General features: G+C 39.2%; 1 protein-coding gene across 1 annotated transcript in view; it reads right to left on the bottom strand.

Annotated features, from left to right (window-relative positions):
* The window catches only part of adamts6 (ADAM metallopeptidase with thrombospondin type 1 motif, 6), a 94,627-nt gene extending 73,833 nt beyond the window's left edge, over nt 1-20,794 (bottom strand). Inside the window, exons 1-8 of the mRNA XM_023267248.3 lie at nt 20,413-20,794; nt 17,272-17,678; nt 16,795-17,177; nt 10,476-10,650; nt 9,612-9,835; nt 9,401-9,484; nt 7,030-7,175; nt 3,558-3,601 (exon numbers count right to left, since the gene is read on the bottom strand). Coding sequence (XP_023123016.1) covers nt 3,558-3,601; nt 7,030-7,175; nt 9,401-9,484; nt 9,612-9,835; nt 10,476-10,650; nt 16,795-17,177; nt 17,272-17,371 — 1,156 coding nt within the window. The 5' untranslated portion in view covers nt 17,372-17,678; nt 20,413-20,794. The remainder of the gene's footprint in view (nt 1-3,557; nt 3,602-7,029; nt 7,176-9,400; nt 9,485-9,611; nt 9,836-10,475; nt 10,651-16,794; nt 17,178-17,271; nt 17,679-20,412) is intronic.
* Between the last annotated feature and the right edge of the window lie 5,845 nt (nt 20,795-26,639).

The raw sequence follows: 26,639 nt of genomic DNA on the forward strand, positions 1-26,639 counted from the left end.
CATTAAACCCTGATCATACTCTGTTGCTATTATGACGTATGTCCACAGGATTCATCACTTTGATGCTTCTCACTTATTACTCCGCCAAGGAAAGTGATGATCTGTGTTGGTTTTTCTGTCTGTCTGTTAGCAAGATTTCTCAAAAACAGACACATGGATTTGGATGAAATTTTCAGGGAAGGTCAAAAATGTCATAAGGACCAAGTGATTAGATTTTGGCAGTGATGTGGCTTATAGCCTTGATCCACAGATTTGTTAAAGATTTCTGTATATTACAAGATAGCGGCATGGCGTCATTCTAATTATGACAACAAGTTCACACTACGTCAGTTGCCTGTTGATGATCACATGATTGCGACTCTGCTAAAAATCGACCGCTGTGGATTTTTCAGGACTTATCTGTTGGAAATGATACAAGGAACAATTAATTAAATTGTGGGGGTGTTTCCGAGTCCCATCAATTCCCGCCGCCCGCTACATATTTAGGTTACATGATTCAGTATCCGTACATAACGTACACATGCATAACACACGCCTGTGCTCAGCGCATTTTTTATTAAAGATTTCTTCCGTTGGAGATGATACAATGACTGAGCAGCATTGGAAGAGTACTGTGCTCTCAGAGTGCTTTTGTTGCTGTCCATTTATGCAGTCTCTTATACATTTTGGTAACAGGGACATGGGGCATCATATTGCCTATTTTTTTTCATAAAGTTGCGGTCTAGACTATTTTATGCAAATCAAAGGTGTCCAGATACCACTTGTCGCCTCTGAAAATTTCCGAGCAGTCAGCCCACAAATGAAGTGGCCAATTCATGTTTTCCATGTCCACAAGGGACAACCCTAACACAAGGCTGCCATGGTCCATATGGACCCCTCTTCAGCAGCCCAAAATCTGCAACCGCATGGATTGTTCTTACTGCAAGTGCAACAACTGCATATGTGTCAGGAGCTAAATGTTGCTAAAAAACATGCTTGTTATGAGGAGAGGGTGTGCTTCTGTGTTCGAAATAAAGGGAAAGCCAACCATCTGAAGCAAACTGATGAGTACTTATTGTAGTATGAGTAGAAATATGTGCACATCTGCTGTCTTCTTTCAAAGCACACATCAGTCATTCAGAAACCATGAGTTGGCTTTTGGTCCATGAAGACTTAATGTTTTCATCTGCTGCAATTTTTCACCTCTTCAGTGGAGAGGAAAAACCATAATCCACCTGCTACATCTGTTTCCGTTGCTCTTCGTCACAATTTGTTTTTATCAACACAACTTTTCCGACTTTTTTGCCATATTTTATGTGTACAAAATCAGGTAGATGGAAACACATTTACAGACAGCAGCTTGCAACTGAAGCATTGTTCTACTTAGCAGGAAGCAGATATTTTGAGGCTGAATGTTTCAATACATACAACATGGGATAAGTGGGAAAATTTGGATGGACTAATCTGTCAAATTTGGTTTCAAATATTTAAATTCTCAATGTGGCTTGCATGTAGAAACACTAGGTTTTTGCAAATTGTAATACCGACATATCCTTCAGATTGTTCTGTAGAGTTTTGGTGAACTCCCCTGACTCCATTTTTGTATCTTCTTTATTAAAGGCTAAACAAGAACACACTTGTAAATCTAGTCAAGTATCTTCCAAATTTTAACCAAATTTTCAGAAAATAGGAAAAGAATAGCAATAAATCTCGAGTCAGATGCTCTTAAACTATTGCAGTTTAACGCACAATAAGATGATATTATCGAAAGCGCCAGTTGAACCTCAAATAAACAGAAGTGGAAAACATTGAAATACGATATTTACGTTTGTTTTTTCTCCAGCAGAGAAGAACTACAATATGTTTGCTACATCTGCTTGCATTGTATTCTTTCACATTTTGCTTTTTTCCAATTTCTGGCATTTTTCATGCACTGATTTGCAATGTGTATAAAACAGGGAACACTCCAACAGCTTGTGACTGGAGCTTCTTGCAGATATCTGAAAACTGAAAGTCTGAGTGAATTCATACAACAAGGGATAAATGAGAAAATTTAGATTTGGATGGACTGACCCTTCAGCTTGGTCTCTAGTAACTTAAACTCTCGATGTGGCTCGCATGCACAGATGCTAGATTTTTGCACAATGTGATATCGCTACACTTGACACACCTCCCTTTACACATAAGTCATTGTTTGTTGGTCAAGTCCCGATTCAGATTGTCCTGTATAGATTAAACTGCCTTGACTCGGTGCTAAAAGTGGCACAGCTTTTGTATCCTGTTTACTAAGAGGCTAAACAAGAATAGACTCGCAAATCAGGAGGCCACTGAAACCATTACTGCAGGGAAGGAGTGAGCCTGAAGGTGAAGAAAGAAGGAGGAGAGGGAGGGAAAGGAAGGAGGGTGGCTACTCTACGATTAGTTTAAGAACGTGTGTGTGAGAGAGAGTTAAGTGAGTGTGAGCACGCGCACACACACACACACACACACACACACACACACACACACACACACACACACACACACTGGCATTGCACTGCAAGCTGTTTTCTTAACACCGGTGTGGACTGTGTATTATCTCCAGCCCCGTGATTACTCAGTGACCCTAAAGGCCAGCGATCTGACCCAAGAGCACGATCCCCGAGAGGACAGGGAGGGGAGGGGAGAGGAGAGGGAGGGAGTAGGGGGGTGAGACAACGAGGAAGCCAAGCAGATGCCAGGGCAATTAAAGCGACTGGGGAATGTGACGAATGCGGTCAATCTGTCAAGCCACCCCTGAAGTCACAATATTACCTCCAAGATATACTGTGGTGCCTGCGGGGCCTTTGCAAAGATAAGATGGGGAGAGGAGGGCTGGGTGGGCAGGAGGCTTGGGGTGGAGCTGAAGGGTTTTCGGGGGGGGGGGGGGGGGGGGGGGGGGGATTTCTCTCTCTACCACTGCTTGCTTGTCCTTTTTCCACCCCCAATATCACCACAGCCTGCATATCATCCACTCTATCTCCCTCCTGCATATTCTAACACTCCCTGTAATTGTCCTTTTCCCCTTTCATTTTCCTTTCAACTCCTCCTCTTCTTCTTCTTCTCCATCTCCTCCTTTCTGCCTCCTCTTTTCCTACCTTTCTCCCCCCCTCTAAGTCTGCCCCCTTAGCCTTCCAACACAACCTTATCCTTTCTCTCTCTCAACCCCCGGTGGAAGTGTAAACACCTTAGACAAACTGAGGTTAAAGGCAGACTATGCAGAGAGAGGAGTTTTATAAACTGGAGGAGGTGACTATGGCTGTCCAGGTTCAGGGCTCCTGGCCTCAGCCAACATGGGGCGAGCCGGCGTGGAGCTATAATAACACAAGTGAAAACATCCTTCTCATTATGTCTCACAGGAGCCGTCTGGTGTTCCTCTAAAGGAGGCTGTGAAGGTTCCTAAATAAGGTTCGTCTGCGGACATTTGAATGTGAAAATGAAACTTCTCCAGAGGGAAAAGAGAAGGATGAACTCCTAAACCAGAGATTCATACTGTCAACATCAGATGAGATTACCAATTTGGCAAGAAAACATGTGTAAGCAAGTTTTACTCCACTCACCTAAAGTACCACAGGGTTTGTTCTTGTAGGTGCAGATGTCATATCTAAAAAAAAAATGTAAAAAAAAAAAAAAAAGTGGAAAGAACACAAAAAATTGAATTAACTTTACTTTTTGTAAAAAAAATGATTTATACAGGTTTTCTTTCACTGGCTCTTTGCCTTTCCATTCTTTCCCTGTTTAATCACCTAGCCTGGCCAGATATAATCTCAGCTGTTAGCATAACAACAGCATGTAATGAAGTCATGACAGGTCTGGGTCGAGAAAACACCTGGTTCACTCCTCCATCTATAGCTTTCTGCAAAATGTCACTTAACCCTCTGAACCCCAAGCAGTTTTTGTGCATTATTTAGCACATTTTTCCTCACTGTGGGCTCATTTTTCACTCTAATATAAAGTCCTGCACCTCTATGGAAACAGCATAACCATAACCAGGAGAGAGAACCCAAAAATGTCTATATGCAGTATGACCCTATTAGAAAGCCAAAAAAATCAAGAAAGGTATTTCACCATGCAAAATGTATCTTGCAACAACTTGTTTCTCTGTATGCCATTTTTATGCTGCATTTATTTTATTGATCAAGCATCTTTTATTTTGCTCTCAGTCTCAGTTAAGCTGAAAAGTCCCTGAATTTTTGTCATGTGGCTCATGGCTTATTGGTTGCACTGCAGAGCTCAAATTTTGTGTGTTTGTTTTTTACAGAATCTGATTGCTGAAAATTTTGGCAATTTTCTCACATTTTAAGCTTGAAATTTTTTTTAAGTTTGTGGACCGAACTGCATGTCTTTTGGTTTCTAGCTCTGTTTAATTCATTTTAGCATTTTTTTTTAAGATAGCACCCCTTTCAAACCCGGGGTTCGGGTTAACTAACACACATTGCTCAGACATAAATATGAATCCACAGAAAGGCTTGGGTCATGCTGTGTCGCTACTGTTAACCCCTATAACACGCATACAGGTAATTCAATAGAGCCGCAGTGCTTTAAGAACACATCATACATTTCGAATCAAGGATCCAATCATTGCTAAAGCTTTTAATCTATTAAAACCAAGGGCACTGCAAATTTAATTTCATCCTCCCTCTCTTCCTCCCTCCCTCCTTCCCTCTGTCTCCCCATAAATTCCTCTTCCTTCCTTCTCCTCTTTCCTCTCTAGTGCAGCAGGTCCAAGCCAGTCAGGTACAATCATGAACTCATTTAGGACGTCTGATTGTTTTGATTTATTTCCCCAAATTTCCCCCTGTGCCTTTTTTTGAACATGACAAGCCACATTCCAAACAAGACTATCTGACCCAGGAACTGATGCATGAAGCAGCAGTCATATTTCTTGGAAACTTTTGGTCTTAAAACAAACTTTTTGCATGTTTCTGATGAATTCTAGATGTGTAAGTACGCCAATATTTGCAAGCAGCATTACTTACAACAGCTTATAGTATGGATACAATATGTCAGATTGTTGGATCAGTCGGCTTGTTTTGGAGTTCCAAATCCATCAAGTACCCAAAAGCTGAAAGAGATGCAGGTTATACATCCCCCTCAATATTTAGAACACATGCATTTGTCAGTTGATAAACACATTAAGGAAGCAGCATCTAGTTTGGATGGTATTGTACCATTTAACAAGCGTTATCATTGTACATATAGGCACAATATCAACCCATTTAACCAATCAATCCAATCCAAAGCCCAAAGCTACAATCGGATTTGAAAATCCATGCTATACTTTTAAAATGACTAAAACTGCACTGTTTATCAGAGCCAAGAACTGTAAATTGTCAGATTATCTGATGATCCTTGAGGTTTTGTCAGAAAAATGTTTCCTTGGACATTTTTTTTAAAGTAGTAAAATATCTACAGTATGCAGAGTGGCTTTTTGCAGTACTGGTAACACCTGTGGCCACTTGGAAAAATGTTGTACATGTAGATTTTTTTTTTTCAGTTTTTGTATTTAAAAAAAATCCTTTTTTTAATGATTTATGAACTACAACGGTGTCATACTACACAGAAGACATTTTTGAGTTCTCTTCTAACCATGGCTGTGCTATTTATTAAGGATTTATCTGCAAGTTAGCGTTTAGAAAGAGGAACAAAATCTACTTTTTAAAGTTGAAGGGAGTGGTTCAAGGAGCAGACTTTCAGCCTGAGGACTTGACTTCGAGTTCTGTCTCAGACCATATTTTCTTTTGACAAGATGATCATTTTGACTTTTGCTCTCACTTGCTGTTTATCATTCACTGTTTGGTTAAGTTCAGGCACCAAAACTACTAAGTATAGAAAAGAACCAACCACACTATTTGTTAAAATACACCCTGCTGCTATGTTTGTGCTTAGCACATATTACAAAGCTCCATTTTGTCTGGTGCATGTAAAATCTCCCCCACAGACATGATCACAAAATGTTGCCAGTGTTATTGGTTATTAGAAGCGAAAGGTGTTCCTACTGGAACACATGAATGGGAATGATCTGTACTAATGACAAGGCAGAAGATTATAATTTAGAAAAAAACCTGAAAGCTGTAGTGTAACTAATAGCAGCAACAAGGTAGGTGTCTGCACAAACTGGTACACAAAGGACCAGCAGGCTCCAATTAATATTCAAATAAAATCTACACCTGTGATTGATTAATGCACCTTTAACTACTCAGACAGAAGAGTTTAACTATCAGAAGCTGTTGGTGACACTGGAATGACTGCTTGCAGGCTGCTAAACAGCTTATGAGCCAGTTTCACGAGGTGTTTGGTGTCTAAAAACAATGAGAACAGGCTATCACAGTTCTCATCTTTCCGCCGAAAAGAGATGCCAGAAAGATAAACCCCCATGACCACTGCATGGAGACTCTCCTGAGCAGCCTTTGGTGCTGGTTCTCCCTCAGTGAGGCTAAAACCAATAATAAAAACAAAAGCCAAAGGAGCTGGAGAACATCAACTGACAGACAACAAGCAAGAGCACACTAATGATAGAAAGGCTGTTTTGCACAGAGCCCAGAGAGTCAGAAGTCTTGGCTTTAGCCCATGTCAATCACAGAACGCCACCCTCTCTCTGGACATAGCCAGAGTGGGGGGAACATAGCTGCACTTGAGTTGCTAGGTTATGTGGCCCAAACAGATCTGGCAACAATGAAGCTTATTCCAGGTAATGACAGCGTTTTGCTGTTTTATGGTAGCACCCTTGTCATAAATTGCACGGTGACAGGTACAGGAGTGTCTGGAACAGCACTTTTTATTTTCAGAACTGAGTGCTTTATTCTCAGTTGCAGGTACAGTGTGTGCACAAGAAGTGGAGCTCCCAGTGTTGTAGCTGCAGCTGAAAATAACCTAGAAAATAACCTGCAACCTATTTGTTCAAAATGGGGAAATTAGCACTACTTACAATGAAAGTAACAACTGGAAAAATAACTCTTTGAAGCTTCCAGACCGGATCATTACAGTGGCGTGTGAGCAAAATGTGGTTGGTAGCTGCAGCCAGACTCTTACCGGGTGATTAGGACGGCATTGTCATGGTGAGCCATCCCATTCTCTGGAATACTGTTTCCATCGCTATGATGAGACAGGATGGACTTCTGCCACTTACAGAAACTGTCCAGAGACTTGTCAGCATGGTGATTAATTTCCAGGTTTGGCTGCAAGAGACACACCAGAGTGCGACGTGATGCAGCAGAACAAAATAAAACCAAGTGATACAGCACCAAACTAGTTCAGTACAGTACAAAATCAGATTGTGCTGCAGTGATTGCAACATGTCATGACCTACAGTATTGTGTGATATTGTGATACACTGTGTCAGATCTTATTGTTTCATTTTGTATCAAGTTGTGTTGAATCATTTTATATCAAATGATGTATTGGTTCATTTTCTAGCATGTCCTGTCATATTTTCTTGTATAATGTTGTGTTGTATTGCATTGTGTCATATTGTATAATATGTAATAATGGGTTGCTTTGTAATATGTCATATTGTATTGCATTGCATTGTACTGTATGATACCTTTTGTTTCATTGTGTATCACGTTGTGTTGTATTTTCTATACTGTATTATGCTGTACCATTTTGATCCATATCAAATTGGGTTGTATTGTATCATGTTACATCTTTTTGCATAAAGTAATTTTACTGTATCATATCTTGTTGTATCATTGTGCATCAAATTGTGCTGTATAGTGTTGCGTTTTGTTGCAACCTGTAATAGCATGTTGTATCTTGTCGTACCACATTGTGATCGTGGTGCATCATTATATCTTGAATTTTACTTGTATCTTATTGTATCATTTTGCATCACACTATGTGGTATCATTTTATATCGCATTACATTATAATTTGGCATTTTGTATCATGTCATGTCATATTGTGTTGTACTGTAAGATGCCGAGTCATGCTGCAAAATGTCATAAACAGGTTATATGTTTTCGTATCGTACTGGAACCATGGTGTCACACTGTACTGTATTGCATCCTACGTCATGTTGCGTACTGTTGTGCTGTGCCACTTTGTGTCATGTCACATTGTATTATATTGCATTCTACCACATCATTTCATCATATTGTATTGTACTACATTGTATCATGCTATATTGCATCATGTTGTGCTATTTTCTAACACATTGTGTCACCGTGTTGAACTATATCATATTATGTCAAATAAAATCAAACTACATTGTGCAGTACTATATCTAATTGTACTGTGCCATGTCCTGTTACATCATACTGTATCTGATCATGCTGTGTCTTAATTTGTGTTGTGTCACGTCGATTCATGTTGCTATCTGCTGTGCAGTGTTGTAGGTTGTACCTTACACCTTGAAAAGACACTTTACATGGAGAATAAATTTAGATAGTTGTAGTGATATTGCCTAAAGGTGAGTTCTGGTCACCACGTGGTTAAGACACATATTGTACTGGGGACCTAGAACGTCCCTGGTTCATGTCTCAGGTGTCTGATGTCCAATAATGGCAGGTGTGCAAAAACAACAACAAAAAAAAATCTCTCACAAACTAAATAAAAACAGCATAGAAGTTATTGTCTTGTGTTGACAGTGCTAACCACAGAGCCAGAGCAGAGCGATTATCTGGATGAATTATTTGGAGGAGTGCTGTACTGGGATCAGAGGGAAGTTAGAGGACCAGATTTTGGAAGAGAAAGAGGTTTTCGATATGATTTAAGAGTAGTTGCAGTTGTAGTAAAGGTAAAACCATTTATCGCAGGAGGAGATAGATGAGTAGTAGAGGGGGAGTAGATCGAGGACTTGTGCTGTTAAAAATAAAAAGTAGGGCAATTGAGGAAGTTGTAGTGAGTCTGCAAAATGCATCTAGTTCCATGAATGTAAAGAGCAATAATGCAGACCTTGTCCCGGCTTGCCCACTGAGCAGTTATAAGAAAATACAGAACAACTCAACAAACATGTCAGTGATTCACTTTTGATATAAAATGTGTATTCAGCTAATCCAGCCCAGGATCAAAGTTTGACTCCGCTTTACATGCAGACTTGATTTTTAGACCTGATGCTACATAAAAAGCCGCTATGACCCTTTTAGAAAAAGCAGATGGCAGGAGGACACTCTGTTTCTCCCATCACACATACATACAGATGTACAGTGCATGTAAAAATCCTCGATCAAGGCTCCCTGAGGGAAGACGCTTGAGACATCTTTCATCTGAAGTGGTGGCCATATGGTGAATAGTCTCTCTTCTCTCTCCCCCTTCAGCCGTGGCAGACATAAAATACTGCAGCTCCCTCACGGCAAGCGCATCAGTTATTCACTCACTACAGGCGAGGGTACAGATACTAATAAACAGGCTAAAAACTTTAACACAATAGAAGGTTCGGAATGAAAAAAAGATTCTTTCTCACCTGATCTTCAGTCAGAACAATTAGCCGGGTCACAATAATGTTCACAACATTTCCTAGACTGGCATCACGGTAAAGTTTGGCAACCTGACCTCCAGAAAAGAAGAAAACACACAAAGTCAGACAACAGTACAGATACACAAACAAAACATTCATTAACAGAGGAACCAACAGTGTGATAAACAACATAAGCAAAAAGTAGCATCAAACTTACAATATTCATTACAGACAAGATGTAGTGCTCGATGTCTTTGCGTCCGTGGTAGCCGACCATCATTTTATCAGCGACCACAAGCGTTTCGACGAAGCGCTCGGTGCTGACGGAGCGTCTCTGTCTGTGGGTGCTGTTCGACTGCTGGATGTCGTTTTCAGGAACAGAGGACGAGTGGACAGGGGAAGGTGTGCTAAACTGGCAAGGTGCACGGCTTTTAATCAGGTCTGAGGATGACAAGCAAACACAGACAGGTTGGTGAATTATTATATAACAATCTACAGCAGAATTATGACACATCTTCTGTTTGAGGGAAAGCTGGTTTGTGTATGATGGATGTAGATAGGCAGTCTGCCCCTTTGAACCTTGCAGCTAAAGCCTTTGTTTTATGGCCCAGATGCTCTGGGAAAAAGCTATAAGATGGTACATGTTAGGGCATGCTAGCTCCCTGGCGATGACAGCCTTCACTGTTTCATATAAGACCTTGGCCCAAATACCTAAATATCAACCTGGTTCTTTTTCCAGTTTGTCATATCTCAGCAGACACCAGCAATCGGTAGAACTAAGTTTTCTGAATTTCAGAATCTGAACATGATTGTTGGTTTCATAAATAGGATTTGTGCTTCGATAAAAGTCAAAGTCAAGCAGTCTCTATGCACTGAGAGGCCATTTATGAAAACTGGAGGGAGACTTTCTCTTACAGGTTGAAAGGTGTCCAGGCCAGGAACAACTATAGCACACAAGAGGCCCGGTCATGTCCAGCAGAACATGGGCCTAGAACCAAACCAGCACTTCCTCTAACCTGCTATGTATAGCTATTCCTTTACGTCAGTTCCACCCACACAACCCATATGGAGGTTCACCAACCTGAAATGCCACAGCTGAACTCCTGGCTATGCTCTTGTGGTGAGGGAATGGCAGACATTTTATAAATAACATGTTGCTGTGCTTCTTCCAGGTTCCATTCACGGGAGGTGGCGGAGGATATGTTCTTTAAAGGCTCTATTAGATACTGTTCTTCCTCTGTTGTTATAACACCATGCTTGTTGGGGGAGAGAAAATCAGTGAAAAAACAGATTACAAAAAGTAAACATTGATGCTTAATGCCTTATATTAACAAAATTGCAGGAAAAAACAACTTACATGCTGGGTGAATCAGACTGTTTTGTATGTACTCATTTTATTAAAGGAGCAGTCCTATTTTAAACATGAATTTCAGTTTACATGGGACTGAAAGTGAAGCTCACTGACTCAAAGACGAGCCTGCGCAAGTTTAAAGTGTTTAAACTACAGACTGGGGTGACGTCACCCACAGGTTTGTTAACTCCAATTTTGAAACCTTGAGTTTGGATTTTGCACGTTGCCATCGCAATATTTTGAAACTGGACGTAACAAGCGAGCAGTGAATCTGACCGGAGAACCTGAGGGCATTATACACACCTATCACACCCATACACTGGCAACCTGTAAATCACAAGGGAGCCACGCCCATAAAACATACCATGCTTTATCAACTATTTCCTTCTAAAAAAGACCTTCATTTGCTAAATGTGCATCATGCTGTATTCAAAAAGTCTTTAAACTAGCAAACAAACTCACAAACTCGGGTGGCAAATGTTTACTGAGGTAACAGATCAAATAAAAAGTAGGGTTGTTTTCTCGTAGACTTCTATGCAATCTGACATCTTTTTGCAACCAGAGGAGTCGCCCCCTGCTGGCTGTTAGAGAAAATACAGGTTTAGGGCACTTTTGCATTGGCTTCATTTTTCAGACCAGGAGGCTATGTCCATCTTTTACATTCAGTCCATAATGATAATTGTTTCATTCTGAACTCTAGAGCGAGCCTTAAGTGGCCACTCAGAAAGCCGCAGTTTTTTGCACTTCCGCATTTGCTTCCATTTGCAGCTTTAAAGGTTGCAATTTGGTTTCAATTTGAGAACTTTAAAAATTGGCTTGACACAAAAATGTGAAATGACAGAGGATGGAGGGACATAACAGAAAAGCTTAAGTTACTGGTGAATTCTGAAACCAGCCAAAGGCTGAGTTGAGCAGCTAGACTGCTAGCTACCTTAAACTGGAATGATGCTATCTGGCAGTTGCTCACATGTACAGCTGTGGACACTGCAGTGCAGTTGTTTAAAAATAATATGTTCTAGTCCGCTTGAAGGGCTTCATTCTATACATTTGCAGTAGATCGGTGTCTACATTTTTCACCAATGCACACGACTGACCTTGTCCACAAGTTGCATACAGGAACCTTGCAGGAAGTTTAATCCTGGTTTTAATCTAATATCCAATATCTTATTCAGTTGCAGCCATAGACTGTATATAACAGGCGGACATAGCCAGAGATGTTATAAAGGAGAAACTCATCACTTAGCAAATCTCAAATAGAAATCTGCAGGAAAAGTCCATGACACCAAAGATGGTGTCGCTGCTCCCCCCTCCGCAAAGCTAATCGTCTGCTCTGTAACAGCCAAACTGGCATTCAGTCAACTATGTTGCTGCACTGACTCAAATGTCATGATGGGAAGCCAAACATTTTGAGCAGAAACAGCTATGGTGCTCTCCTCGTTTATTTAGCTAGGAGCCCAGCACTGTAAGTTCCAAATAACTCAATAGGAGTATTACCAAGACAGCTGTTGAGCACTTTGACGTAGCTTCCTGGTCTGAAAAGTGAAGCCAACCTGGAAATATCTTAAATCTGTGTTCTTTCTAACAGACAGCAGGGGGTGCTCCCCTCTAGTGGCATAAACATGTCTGATTGTATAAAAAGTCTATGAGAAAGTGACCCTACTTCTCACTTGATTTGTTACCTTAGTACACATTCTCCATATCAGTTAATGGACTCAGCTGCTAGTTTCAAGTCCTCTTCAATACAGCATGATTTAAATTTGTAAATTAAGGTCTAATTTAAAGAGAAATAGATAAGAAAGGACATTTCCTTAAGTCTACAAACATCGTCACAGATTAGCCTGATAGCATCCTCAGGGTTATCTCAGCTTGGGCAGTATGCTTTACATTTCTCCAGGAAGCTGGTACACACTGTGGCTTCAAAGTTTAAAATACTTGAGCATTTACCCAAAGTGTAAATAAAGGTTGAGTTGTTGAAATGGGAAATGTAGAATCCATTATTTTGCAGACTAAACGACTTGATAATCCTTTCATTGCTGCTTCAATTTTCATCAACCTTTAAACTTTGTGGGGGTGCAATACTAATTAGCTATTACTACTAATACATTCCCTCATGTGACTTCCTTTTCTTGATGTCACGAAAGACATGTTTTCACACATACAATCCATTAGTCACTAATCTGCAGTCAGATTTAAGAACCTCTAACAATCAATTACATCAAGAGCAACATTAAAACATTCTTCTCTCCCCTTTAATACCCTCTTCTGGGGCGAAAACCGGGAGAAGTCCTTAAATTGGGTTTATAGGAAACACTGGCCTGGCTCTGTAAAATCCACAATAAAAGCAATTAACCACATATCACACTAGCATACAGAAACATTTTGGATTTAGGGTTTTAATAGCGTGTGATGTCAAGATCTCAAACTGTCCAGACAGCTGATTACATTAAAGCGCAGAAACAGTTTTGTCCATTTTTGGTGCTGTAAGAAAAAAGGGCAAACACTAATTCAATTTATGATACTCAGTGCAGGTCCTGCCAACACATTTGGCTACATGTTTTCTCCACAGGATTACATTTGCCAGTAAGAAGCAGGGCCTTTTTTAGAGTTATTCTGAAGCAAGGAGGGATAGAAGCTATTAAAATTTCTTCCAATCTTTTGATTAGCAAAGAGACGCTGGACAGTCTGTGGTTTAAAGCCTGAGGAATAAAAGCATAGACGGGATAATTAGCTGCTTTATTAGTGCTGTTTGCTTTTGTTTTAGAGCACTTAAAAACTACACGTGGAGCACAATCTATGGTCTTTAAAGATCAACTAAAGAAATGTGATCTCAACTACTGAAGTGTGATATTCGATGCTTGAATGGGAAGAAAAGCCTCGATGCTTATCACTAACAGATCACTGAGATGATGTGATTTTTCTACATGTGCATCACCTCACTCCAAGCCGCCTGCAGGCTCAGTGTGCCAAATGGAAAGAAGCCAAGTTTCTGTTAAGCAAACTACAATTGGTCTAATCCTCTGAGAGCCTGGCTGCAATGAGAGCACAACAAGGCTCTCATTGCTATTATATGTTAACATTAATATGAGGGTTTATTTGAGGTGAGCAGTGCAGCAGTAACCGGTCACTTGAAGTCATAGGTGTAGATTTAATGGGGGACACAGATGATATGCTCCATTCAATATCTGGCACACACATACACGTGGACAAAATTGTTGGTACCCCACGGTTAATGAAAGAAAAACCCACAATGGTGGCATAAATAATTTGAATCTCACAAAAATAATAATAAATAAAAATTCTATGAAAATTAACCAATGAAAATCAGACATTGCTTTTGAACTGTGGTTCAACAAAATTATTTTAAAAAATAAACTCATGAAACAGGCCTGGACAAAAATGATGGTACCCTTAACTTAATATTTTGTCGCACAACCTTTTGAGACAATCACTGCAATCAAACGATTTCTGTAACTGTCAATGAGACTTCTTCACCTCTCAGCAGGTATTCTGGTCCACTCCTCATGAGCAGACTGCTCCAGTTGTCTCAGGTTTGAAGGGTTCCTTCTCCAGACGGCATGTTTCAGCTCCTTCCACAGATGTTCAGTAGGATTTAGATCAGGGCTCATAGAAGACCACTTCAGAATAGTCCAATGTTTTCCTCTTAGCCATTCTTGGCTGTTTTTAGTTGTGTGTTTTGGGTCATTATCCTGTTGCAAGACTCATGACCTGCGACTGAGACCAAGCTTTCTGACACTGGGCAGCACATTTCTCTCTAGAATACCTTGATAGTCATGAGATTTCATTGTACCCTGCACAGATTCCAGACACCCTGTACCAGATGCAGCAAAGCAGCTCCAGAACATAACAGAGCCTCCTCCATGTTTCACAGTAGGGACAGTGTTCTTTTCTTCATATGCTTCATTTTTGGGTCTGTGAACATAGAGCTGATGTGCCTTGCCAAAAAAGTTCCAGTTTTGTCTTGTCTGTCCATAGGACATTCTCCCAGAAGCTTGGTGGTTTGTCAACATGCAGTTTGGCAAATTCCCGTCTGGCTTTTTTATGATTTGTTTTCAACAATGGTGTCCTCCTTGGTCGTCTCCCATGAAGTCCACTTTGGCTCAAACAATGACGGATGGTGTGATCTGACACTGATGTACCTTGACCTTGGAGTTCACCTTTAATGTCTTTAGAGGTTGTTCTGGGCTCTTTTGTTACCATTCCTATTATCCGTCTCTTCCATTTGTCATCAATTTTCCTCCTGCAGCCACATCCAGGGAGGTTGGCTACAGTCCCATGGATCTTAAATTTCTGAATAATATGTGCAACTGTAGTCACAGGAACATCAAGCTGCTTGGAGATGGTCTTATAGCCTTTACCTTTAACATGCTTGTCTGTAATTTTCTCTCTAATCTCCTGAGACAACTCTCTCCTTCACTTCCTCTGGTCCATGTTTAGTGTGGTACACACTATGTCACCATACAGCACAGTGACTACTGTAACCCTATAAATAGGCCAACTGACTGATTACAAGTTTGTAGACACCTGTGATGCTAATTAGAGGACACACCTTAATTGAACATGTCCCTATGGTCACATTATTTTCAGTCTTTTCTAGGGGTACCATCATTTTTGTCCAGGCCTGTTTCATGAGTTTATTTTTTAAAACAATTCTAATTTGGTTCACGTGTGTATATTTGTATTATAACATTACTCACAGATGCAGCAATATGGATGTACGCTCAATGAACAAACTGGTGCGTAAATCATCATCATGATGATGAATATTCTGGAAATCCCACGTTTCACCCTCTAAACCTCAAGTAGTTTCTAAGTGTTTTTTGCTCCTATCACATTTGTGCTCACTCATTTTTCACTGAAATATAAAGTCCTGCACCTCTTTGGAAACAGCACAACCAGTTTGCAGAAGAGAGAACTCAAAAATGTCCTTTCTGTAGTGTGATAAAGTCAGAATATTAGAAATAATGCGAAAGACAAAAATAAAAGTTGAATGTCTTTGATTACTGACTTTGCAAAAATTTTAAAAATCTGGAGTGTGCCAAAAGGTGATACCAACTCTATAAAGATACTTCACCATCCTGAATGTATCTTCCAAACATTTTTCCACAAATTGCTCTTCTGTATACTGTTTTTCAGCCAGTCTGAATTTAATTTATTAATCAAGAAGTGCATTTCATTTTGCTCTCAATCTCTCTGATTTGTTTGCATACTTGTCCCCTCACTGCTTTGTGCAAACAGCAGTTCAGTCGAAAATTGCTGAATTTTTGTCACATGACTGTTGCAGATGAGTCTCTACTGGCCTTTAGGTTGTACCCAGGAGCTAAAAGATGTTTGTTATTTACATAATCTGGTTACGGTAAACAGTTTATCTTTGGCAATTTTGTCACAATATCTGGCCTAATTTTTTGTAATGTCAGCTGTGTCACTAATGGCTTCTCCTTGAGGAGCGGAGATTTTATTTTATTTATTTATTTATTTTTTTTACAGAATCTGATTTGAGCAAACAGTTTACTGTTGGTGAATTTTTTTAGGATATTGTTTTGGCCTTTATTGATAGGACAGCAGTGAGAGAGAGACAGGAAAATGGGGAGAAGAATGGGGGAAGGACCTGCAGTAAAGGGCCATTAGGTGGATTCGACTATAGCCCCTGCTTATGGATCGCCCGTTCAACCTGTTCAGCTACTGGGGCACCTTGTGATGGTGAATTTTTAAACAAAACAAGTAGTATAAACTATATTAGATGAAATATAATTTTAGGCTTAGATTTGGTTAGTTCCCTGATGGAACAGTGCATCACAGATGAATAGCTTTAGGACTGTTGGAATGTTGAAAGTCTGACACTTCTTTAAGTTTTTATGGTTTCTGAATGATTAATGGTGTAGTTTTGGCAATTTAAAAACACCCAAAAAACATGCCTATTAACCCCACTGGGGGGGTTTTATGGTTCAGAGAATTAATGTCCTCCCAGAGTGTTCAAACAGACCCTACACCTATTCTTGGAACAATAATAAAACAGCCACTTTGTACTCACCAGGCCCTTGCAGTTGCTGAGTGCGACTCGGGTCGTGCTGTGCTGATTTTGCAAGAATCCCACATAGTGACAGTTATCTACCATGTTATGGCGCCACTCCAGCCCCTCTTTGCCCCAGTACTCCACTGTGAAATGTTTGGACACCAGGTGGGGGCTGAGAGTCAGGTTTAACTGAAAGTGCTTTCCGTAGGCTGATAGTCTGTAGAACAGCCGGGGCTCTGGAGGGTCTAACGTTGGCTGGGGTCCCATCATGGGGTCCACCGCACCCCGTCTCCGTCGGCCTGGCCGGTGGTGCTTCACAGTGTAGCTCAGGAAGTCTCCGTTCTCATCCACCCGCACCGGGACAGTCAGCTGGTAGTGCTGCAGGTAGGACAGGAACTCCTCTTTTACAGGGGAAAAGAGGAGAGAATTGAGAAGACAACAAACACACTGGTGGTTACAATAGAAGAGATTTCTGACCACATGTCACCTTCATACCTTGAGAGTTGTGCGAAAGTCTGTTGATGCTCTGAAATTCGGAAGCAGTCATCACCACCAGGCTCAGTGTCCAAGTCAGCGTCTTCCACAAAATTTCCATAATTCAGGGAAAGATGTGACATGGGGTGGGGGCAGAGGGCGCTACAGGCAGGTTAACAGCACGGGATCAGTCTGATGTGACACCATAACAAGTCCATGGTTCTACTCCTTCACTTTAAAAGCTACAAGGCTCATCCGGGTCTCAGATTTCTCCTGAAGGCGAGCACTTCCACATCTCAGTGGCCTCTGGATTCATGTCAGCAGCTCGAAGAAAACACTGTAATCCATCAGACACAGTCAGGCTCAGGTGTAACTCCAAACACGAAGCTCTATATTGGAAACTTGTCTTGACCGATCCATCTGCATTCCTGTGGAGGAAATCAAGCACAGATTATTGCTCAAGAATGATCACTCAGTCTGATCAGCTACTGTTCCAACAATTAATTCATGGCTTAAATCACATTTTAAGTATTTGTTTGCAGCTTCCCAAATGGTATTTTCTGCATTGGGAAATTTGCAAGATGTGACAAAACATTAGACCTCTTGATCTGCAGGTTGTTTCTGACAGCTGACATTTTTTACCATTTTCTGTTATTGCGCAGAACAAATGCCAAAAAATAAAAACGATTATGATGACTTTCATAATTGAGTAGTCTGCTTAAATAATCATTGTGTCTACTAAATGTCACAAAATAGAAAAAAATGCCTTTTATTATTTCATAAAACACAAAGATAATGAGTTTAGAGCCACAACAACTAACAATAGTCAACTATTAAATTAATGGCCAACTCGTTTTGAGAAAAAAGTTTAAATTCCCTGAGTCCAGCTTCATAGATGTAACTATCTTTAACTTTTGTCATCCTCTATCACAGTAAACTGAATATCTTTGGATCGTGGACAAAACAAGACATTTGTCATCATGACTCTGGGCAACACTGATCAACATTTTTTTTTTTTTTTTTTACCATTTTACACACAAAGTGATTAATCAATCAGTCAATCAATCAATCAATAAAACAATCCACAGATTAACAACAATGAAAATAACCTTTAGTTGCATAGAAAACCATCCCACACTACCGTTCAAAAGTTTGGAGTCACCCAGACAATTTCATGTTTTTCATTTTATTCCATTTTATTCATGTGCTAACGTAATTGCACATGGGTTTCTAATCATCAAGTAGCCTTTCAACACCACTAGCTAACACAATGTAGCATTAGAATACTGGAGTGATGGTTGCTGGAAATGTTCCTTTGTAGATATTCCAATCAGTCATTTCCAGCTAGAATTTTTTTTTTTTTTTTTACCACATTAACAATGTCTAGACTGTGTCTGATTGATTTGATGTCACTGAAAAAACTGCTTTTCTTTCAAAAATAACATTTGTAAGTGACCCCAAACTTTTGAATGGTAGTGTATATTCAAGAAGTTGACAGTTTGGGCATTTTTGTTAATCAGTTGTAAAAAGTGATCTTTTCATAACTGATTCTTGACCAGGTGGTTGGTATTTTTGAGTCTTCATCAGTTCAAAAATAGTTTTGTATTAGTGCTACTTCAGTGATGTAGGCGCCCCCAGAAGCTTAACTTTAACTTTAAATTGATAGTTGCATCCCCAGTTGACTTTCTGCTGAAATAAACCAACAACAAGCAGCATAATCTCACATTAGTGAAGCCCTTTTCCTTTCTGTTGAATCAATTAACTAACTAACTGGTGCAGCTTCAATGAAGGAGTCACCAATCAGAAATATAGTCTAGACACTGGTAATGTGGTAAATGACGATTCTAGCTGCAAACGGCTGATTTTTAATGGAATATCTCCATAGAGGTACAGAGGAACATTTCCAGCAACCATCACTCCTGTGTTCTAATGCTACATTGTGTTAGCTAATGGTGCTGAAAGGCTCATTGATGATTAGAAAACCCTTGTGCAATTATGTTAGCAGATGAATAAAAGTGTGAATTTTCATGGAAGACATGAAATTATTTGGGTGAACCAAACTTTTGAATGTAGAGTAGATTTAAGAAGCTGTCATTTTTATTAACCAGTTGTCAAAAGTGATTTTTTTCACAACAGGTGGTTGGTATTTTTTGAGTCTTCATCAGTTCTAACTCCCCTTTTAGGGGGGTTGCTATCAAAAGTACTGTTGTATTAGTGCTACTTTAGTGATTTAGGTGCCCCAAGAAGCTGAATTTTAACTTTAAATTGGTAGCTGCATCCCCAGTTGACTTTATACTGAAGTAAACCAACAATAATTAGCATAATCTGACATTAGTGGAGCCCTTTTCCTTTCTGTTGAATCAATTAACCGACTAACTGCTGCAGCTTCAATGAAGGAGTGATCAGCTGCAGCTCTGCTCTGCGTTGAATGAATGAAAGCTGATAGCTGATCATGCTTCAGCTCAGGTTTAGTTTGATCATGTCTTTCACTCAGCACTTTATTTAACAGAGCTTCCAGGAACAACACTGATATTAAGTGCCATTAGAGCTATCATTAATTAAACACTGACGACAGTTTAATGAGTAATTCGGTGACAAAAACGTTGCTGTGAGGTGGAGGCATAAATCTGAGCTTCGGCGTGATGTCATTCGTGCACATTGTGGGTTTGTTGGTTTTTTTTTTTGGCTCAGTGACGCGCTTCACGGCAGCATGTGCAAACTACAGGCTTTATAAACAGACGTCAGGTGATAAAGGACTGGAAGACTGCTGTATTTCCTCCAGCGGTCCAGACAGACAGACAGACAGACAGCGCTACCTACTTGGCCACTCTGACCCAGACAGTTGGCAGCCGGGCCCGAATGCAAAACACCGGCAACTCAGATACGAACTCTCAAGGAGCATCTGCAAACTCACAGAAATTTGCACAAAGTGTGGAAGTTTTCCTGGTTTGCGGAGGCAGGCAGACAAGCGTTGCGTATGTAACGCTGCAAACTTGTCGTGGATACGGTGCGTAAATGTTGCCGAAAGTACGCGTTTTTCCAAGCAAACTCTGAGCCGAGATCTCAGTTTCAATCTGTGCCCGCTTCCCTGTGAGGGTTTAACTGTGCTGCGACTAAACTACCAACAAAACACACGGACAGGCAGTGTGAGGAGATATTTACCAGGCTCATCTTCATTGTCAGCTCCAGTCCAAGTGTGCAGCTCAGGACAAAAGAGTTGTGTAGCTCTCTGGTTCCTCACACAAACCTCCTCTGCTTATCTCCTCCTGAGCTCTGCCATCCTCTGATTCTCCCCCTCTTCAGCCCACAGCAGAAGTATCTCAGCACAGAGACAAACAAAAAGAAGAATTCAGCTTTTTCTCTCTTGGATCTCCTCCAGCAGAGCTCCTCTTTTCTGTCTGTCGTCTCTATGATGCGTTCATTGCTCAGAAAAAGTGGAGAGGAAAAAAGTTGCATCCAAACAGCAGCAGCAGCAGGAGTTGTGTTGCAGCTGCTCCCCCTCTCTCAAACACCGGGTCTGTCCCAGTGCAGGACAGCTTCAAACTGCCAGCTTTTTCAGGGGGGAGGTGACGTCAGTGCAGATGTGCCTCTCTTCCATCAGCTGTGCGCATGTCTATCAGTGCTGCCCTCAAATAACAAACTTCAGCTCCAACAGCTCACATCCTCTACTGGTGCACAAACAGCAAATCCACACATAGAAAGACCTCTGTTACATGGACCCTACAGCTGGAGCTTTTCAGAGTGAGACTTTTACATTCAGAAACACATGGCAGGTTTATTAAACACAACATGTTATTAAAGATTAAACGACTGGATGCCAGATGTTTAGACCCACAGAGGTGGAGCAAGTATTCAGATCCTTTGCTGAAGTAAAAGTAGCAAATCTACTGCTTCTTTCCACATTCTGATTTTACCTGAAACATACACAATTAACTCATAAAACACAATTTATTGTTATTAAAGATTAAACCACTGGATGCCAGATGTTTTCATCTGCAGTGATGGAGGAAAGTATTCATATCCTTTACTGAAGCAAAAGTACAAAATCTACTCTAAAAACAAATTATAAACTAACTGCCCTCTATTACATTCAGTTGCTTTTCAGATTAGATTATATATAAAGCATGCATGATAAACTTATAAGACACAACCTATTATTATAGATTACGCTTCCATAACTGGATAGCAGATATTTTGACCTGCATACTTTGAGAAATCTACACTATGAAAGTACACATTTATTACCAAACTGTACTTCATTATATTTACTTTACCCCATGGCTGCTTTTCAGATGTTTGTTTTTTTTTTTTTTTTTTTTTTTTTTTGACGTGAAACGTAGATAAAAAATAACCTACTATTAAAGATTAAAGCAGTGGATACTAGATGTTTTGACCTTCAGTGACAGATAAAGCCGAGCCTTTATTTAGGTAAAAGAAGCAATTCAAAAATCAAAAAGTAGCTCAATACAGGTAATAATAATAATACATTTATTTTGTATAGCGCTTTTCAGAAAACTCAGACACTTTACATAGTTACATTATAAAATCAGCAAACATTAAAACAGATGAACCTCATGAAACAAGTCATAAAACACGTCATAAAATAAACTAGGATTATATATTAAAAGCAGTTCTGAACAGGTGGGTCTTGATGAGTGATTTGAAAGTGGTCAGGTCAGTGCAGTCACAGATGAAGTAAAAGTCAGATTTATTTTTTATGCATTTAAAAACAACACCTTGAACTGTGAGCAATGGAGAAAGAATTTACAATTCTTTACTTAAAGAAAAAGCAATAAAAGTCTATTTATTTATCAAACGCTTAAAAACAACAAAAATCCTGCATTCAGAAGTATTTGTAAGAAATTCAGAAGTGAATATTATATCTATTCGAGTATTTCCATCTTATTCTACTATATGTACACTACCGTTGAAAACTTTGGGGTCACTTAGAAATGTCTTCTTTTTTTTTTTTAAAGAAAAACATTTTTTTCAATGAAGATAACATTAAATGAATCTGAAATACAGTGTAGACATTGATAATGTGGTAAATGACTATTCTAGCTGGAAACGGCTGATTTTTAATGGAATATCTACATAGAGGTACAGAGGAACATTTCCAGCAACCATCACTCCTGTGTTCTAATGCTACATTGTGGTAGCTAATGGTGTTGAAAGGCTCATTGATGATTAGAAAACTCTTGTGCAATTATGTTAGCACATGAAAAAAAGTGTGAGTTTTCATGGAAAACTTGAAATTGCCTGGGTGACCCCAAACTTTTGAACAGTAGTATACTTCTTTTTCTCCACATTTCAGAGAAACATTTGACTTTTACCCCACTAGATTTACTCCATTGCCACAGACATGTGATTAGGATTTGATATGAAATACATGATAAACTTATGAAACTCAACCTTCTATTCGAGAATTAACCAGTGGATGACAGCAGCTTTGAGCTGCAGCACACCAAAAAAGAATGTTTTGGTTCAACAACAAAAAAGTATAAAATAATGCAACAATTTGCAGTCTTTGAGTTGAGACAACTTCTGATGAAATAATGTTAAACCGACAAGCTACACTGAATTAGTAGAATTGGATTTTCCTCTACAATCAAAGGTGTTTTAATCGACAGTCTTAACTGTCTAAAATTCTGCAGACATGTTAAGATAAGGGAGGAGATTTAAAATCCTAAATCACACCTGAAGAAAAATCTAGTTTTCAAGCCAGTTTCATCATATTACACCTGTTACCCTGTATGCTTTTCTTTTATGTTTGGGACAACGGATGGAAATAAGCCTAGTGCTAAATCCGGCTTATTAACAGCAATCTTGTGCAAACTATTATGAGACTGTATGTTCATTAACATGCCAAATAAATGCTTTTTAAAAAATAACATTATGTCATATCAGCTTTAATTTAGTTACTTACTTAAGGTAAAGTACTGTATTTAGGGTAAAAGTCCATTTATTTATTGATCCCCTTTAAAATTAGCAAAAGTCCTGCATTCAGAAGTATTTGCAAGAAAATCTATATATTTACTCAAGTGCTTTACCATCCTCCATTTTCTCCTACTGTCTACTTCTATTTCACAATGTTTAACAGGTAAATATTTGAAATTTTACTTGGTTCTCCACTACAATGATTTTACAGCCAAAGATATGTGTCAGATTATGATTTTATATGGAACACACAGAATATTGTTAAAGATGAATCCAGTGGATGTCACTTATTTTGACTCACAGTGGCAAAAGAAGCATTCAGAAGTAAAAGTACACTCAAACTGCATGTTTCACCAACAAAATTGGTCACTCAATAAAGCATCATTGGTCAAATTTGATTAAAATATCAAAAGTAGAGCACTTAGAGCAGAAAATACTTTCACTGAGTGTTACATAATTGTATTATTATATTGTAATTTTTGATATATTCATTTTCAAGTAGCATTGTGCTGTTTTAGCTGATCATCATAGCACTATTTTTAAACTCCTTTATATCCCAATTGGCTGTTTAATATAACAGTACATCACATTTTATAAGATGATCTTGTTAATGTAAATCAAATAAAAATAATATATTGAACTAAAAATGATTGCATTTCCCATTGAATTTGTGAGGAAGCAGAAGTATAAAGTGGCATTAAATGTAAACTCTCATATAAAGTGTATGTACCTCAAACCGCTACCAGTTATTGATAAACTGATCTTTTATACAAAAATCTGTGTCTGGTTGAGATTTTCCCTCTAAACTTCTCACGTGTTCATTTCATCAACTGTACAAGGTGCAAAGATGTAAAATGATCTAAATCCTACAAGTACAACACAATCTTGAGCATACAGAATATGTTATATGTTCTTTCACTCAAGTTAATTATCTTTCAACGCCTTATCATGTGACTCTTTCAGTGGGACACGACCCCTAGGTTAGGAAACGCAGGAAAATGCTGCTTACACACTGATGGTTTATAATAAAAATAATAATGTATGCCACAAAGCCACTTTTTTTCTTTCAGAAAAAGTACTTGTACTTACATATGATGACCAATACTCTCATCATTGGAGAATGCTCCTTGTAGGTGTTATGAGTCTGTTATTCTATCCTTGGATTATTATTGATGCACTAACATGTAAGAGGTACTTCATTATTGAAATTGGTTATGGAATAGCTAATTTGACCTACTTTTGGGTAGTTCATCCATAATACTTTATCATGTTTTGCAAACTGATCATCAGCTTGTGGGTAAAATCTACATCTGAGATGCGAACACAGCTGTCAGATAATACATTTTCCTCTGAAATGCAGTCAAGTAGTCATATGAAGTAGCATAAAATGGAAGCATTGAAGCATAAGTAGCTCAAAAATAAACTTATAATATATAGTGGTATAGTGATTTTCTGCATTGTAAGTCCACTACATGTTCTTGTATTTTCTGAGCACTAACTTTGAATTTTTCCCATGAAAACTGGTCACACTTGCACATTAGACAGACTTTACTTGCATTGACCCTGCAGTAAGCAACACTTATCTACTGTCAGTGAGCAGCGTGTTTGACAGTGATGCCTGAATCCTTGGGTCTGTATATCTAAGGGTCTCCTGTAGATTGGAGCCCAATAGCCACCCTGTGAATTTCAGTGTAATTCAGCCCACGTCTATCTTTAGTCTGTCGGAAATTGAAAATCATGCCTGTCCCTGAGTTCCAGTCACAACCGCTCATTATGTAGGAGCCTATATCATTACAGTCGGCTCGTCATAAGCCCTCCTCCTGAGGCGATGGCAGCAAGTTTTGTGGGAGGCAGCGCCACCGTGTGTCTGAAACAAGCACAGCAATTGTTTGAAATAGGTTTTTAAGAGATTTTGTGCAGTGCAGTGCAGACCCGTGAATTCTGCTTTGTCACTTGAGGTCACTTCTGGTTGATTACTTACTGTAATACACTACTGTTCAAAAGTTTGGGGTCACTTAGAAATGTCCTTATTTTTGAAAGAAAAGCACTTTTTTTTCAATGAAGATAACATTAAATGAATCAGAAATATAGTCATACATTGTTACTGTGGTAAATGACTATTCTAGCTGGAAATGACTGATTTTTAATGAAATATCTACAGAGGAACATTTCCAGCAACCATCACTCCTGTGTTTTAATGCTACATTGTGTTAGCTAATGGTGTTGAAAGGCTAATTGATGGTCAGAAAACCCTTGTACAATTATGTTAGTACATGAATAAAAGTGTGAGTTTTCATGGAAAACATGAAATTGCCCGGTTGACCCCAAACTTTTGAACAGTAGTGTATATTCTGTTGCTGTGGATGAGGACAAGGTGTGTCAGCTGATTAAACTCAATGTTTATGACAATTTACTACATGAATGGTAAAAACAGCGTGACCATCCACCTCCTACTTACTGGGCTCGCTCAAGGACAATCTTTGGATTTGTTGAGGCTTTCTGTAGCATCCTAATCTGAATTTTCAAATTATAATTTTGAAATAATTAGTTGTTATATATGGGCTGCATCGTGACTAAATGGTTATCACTTTCTCCTCACAGTGAGAAGATGCCCAGTTTGCATCCTGGTCTTCCTAGGATCTTTCTGCATGAACTTTGTATGTTCTCCCTGTGCATGCGTGGGTTTTCTCCGGGTACTCTGGCTTCCTCCCACAGTTCAAAAACATGCTGAGGTTAATTGGTAATTCTAAATTGTCTGTAGGTGTGAATATGTGAGTGTGATTGTTTGTCTCTATATGTAGCCCTGTGATAGACTGGTGATCTGTCCAGGGTGTCCCCTGCCTTCACCCTAAGTCAGCTGGGATAGACTCCAGCCCCCCATGACTCTAATGAGGATTAAGCGGTGTATAGATAATGGATGCATATAATATTGTCGGGACTTATTATTCTCCTATAAGGAGAAAGTACCTATTTATTTCTGTGCACTGTGTGCATTGTGTGCTGCTCTTCTCTTTGTACTGTTTTTTTCTATCTGCTGCTGTAACACAGAATAATAAAGGTTTTATCTATCTATCTATCTATCTATCTATCTATCTATCTATCTATCTATCTATCTATCTATCTATCTATCTATCTATCTATCTATCTATCTATCTATCTATCTATCTATCTATCTATCTATCTATCTATCTATCTATCTACTTAATCTTAATATTTACTTTGGTAAAATTGTATAAGGAATGATATGGCCTTAACACTATTTTTGATAAAAGGGTATCAGCAAGAATGAAAAGAAAGGGTATTGAAAACGGTGGTGGGATCAGAGGTGTCTGGTTTAGAGACAGTGACACTGAGGAAAAGACAGGAGGCAGAGCTGGTGGTAGCAGAGATTAAAATGTTGAGGTTCTCTTTGGGAGTGACCAGGATGGTTAGGATCAGGAATGAGCACATCA

The sequence above is a fragment of the Amphiprion ocellaris genome, chromosome 17 (genome assembly GCF_022539595.1).
Source record: "Amphiprion ocellaris isolate individual 3 ecotype Okinawa chromosome 17, ASM2253959v1, whole genome shotgun sequence".
Lineage (NCBI taxonomy): Eukaryota > Metazoa > Chordata > Actinopteri > Pomacentridae > Amphiprion > Amphiprion ocellaris.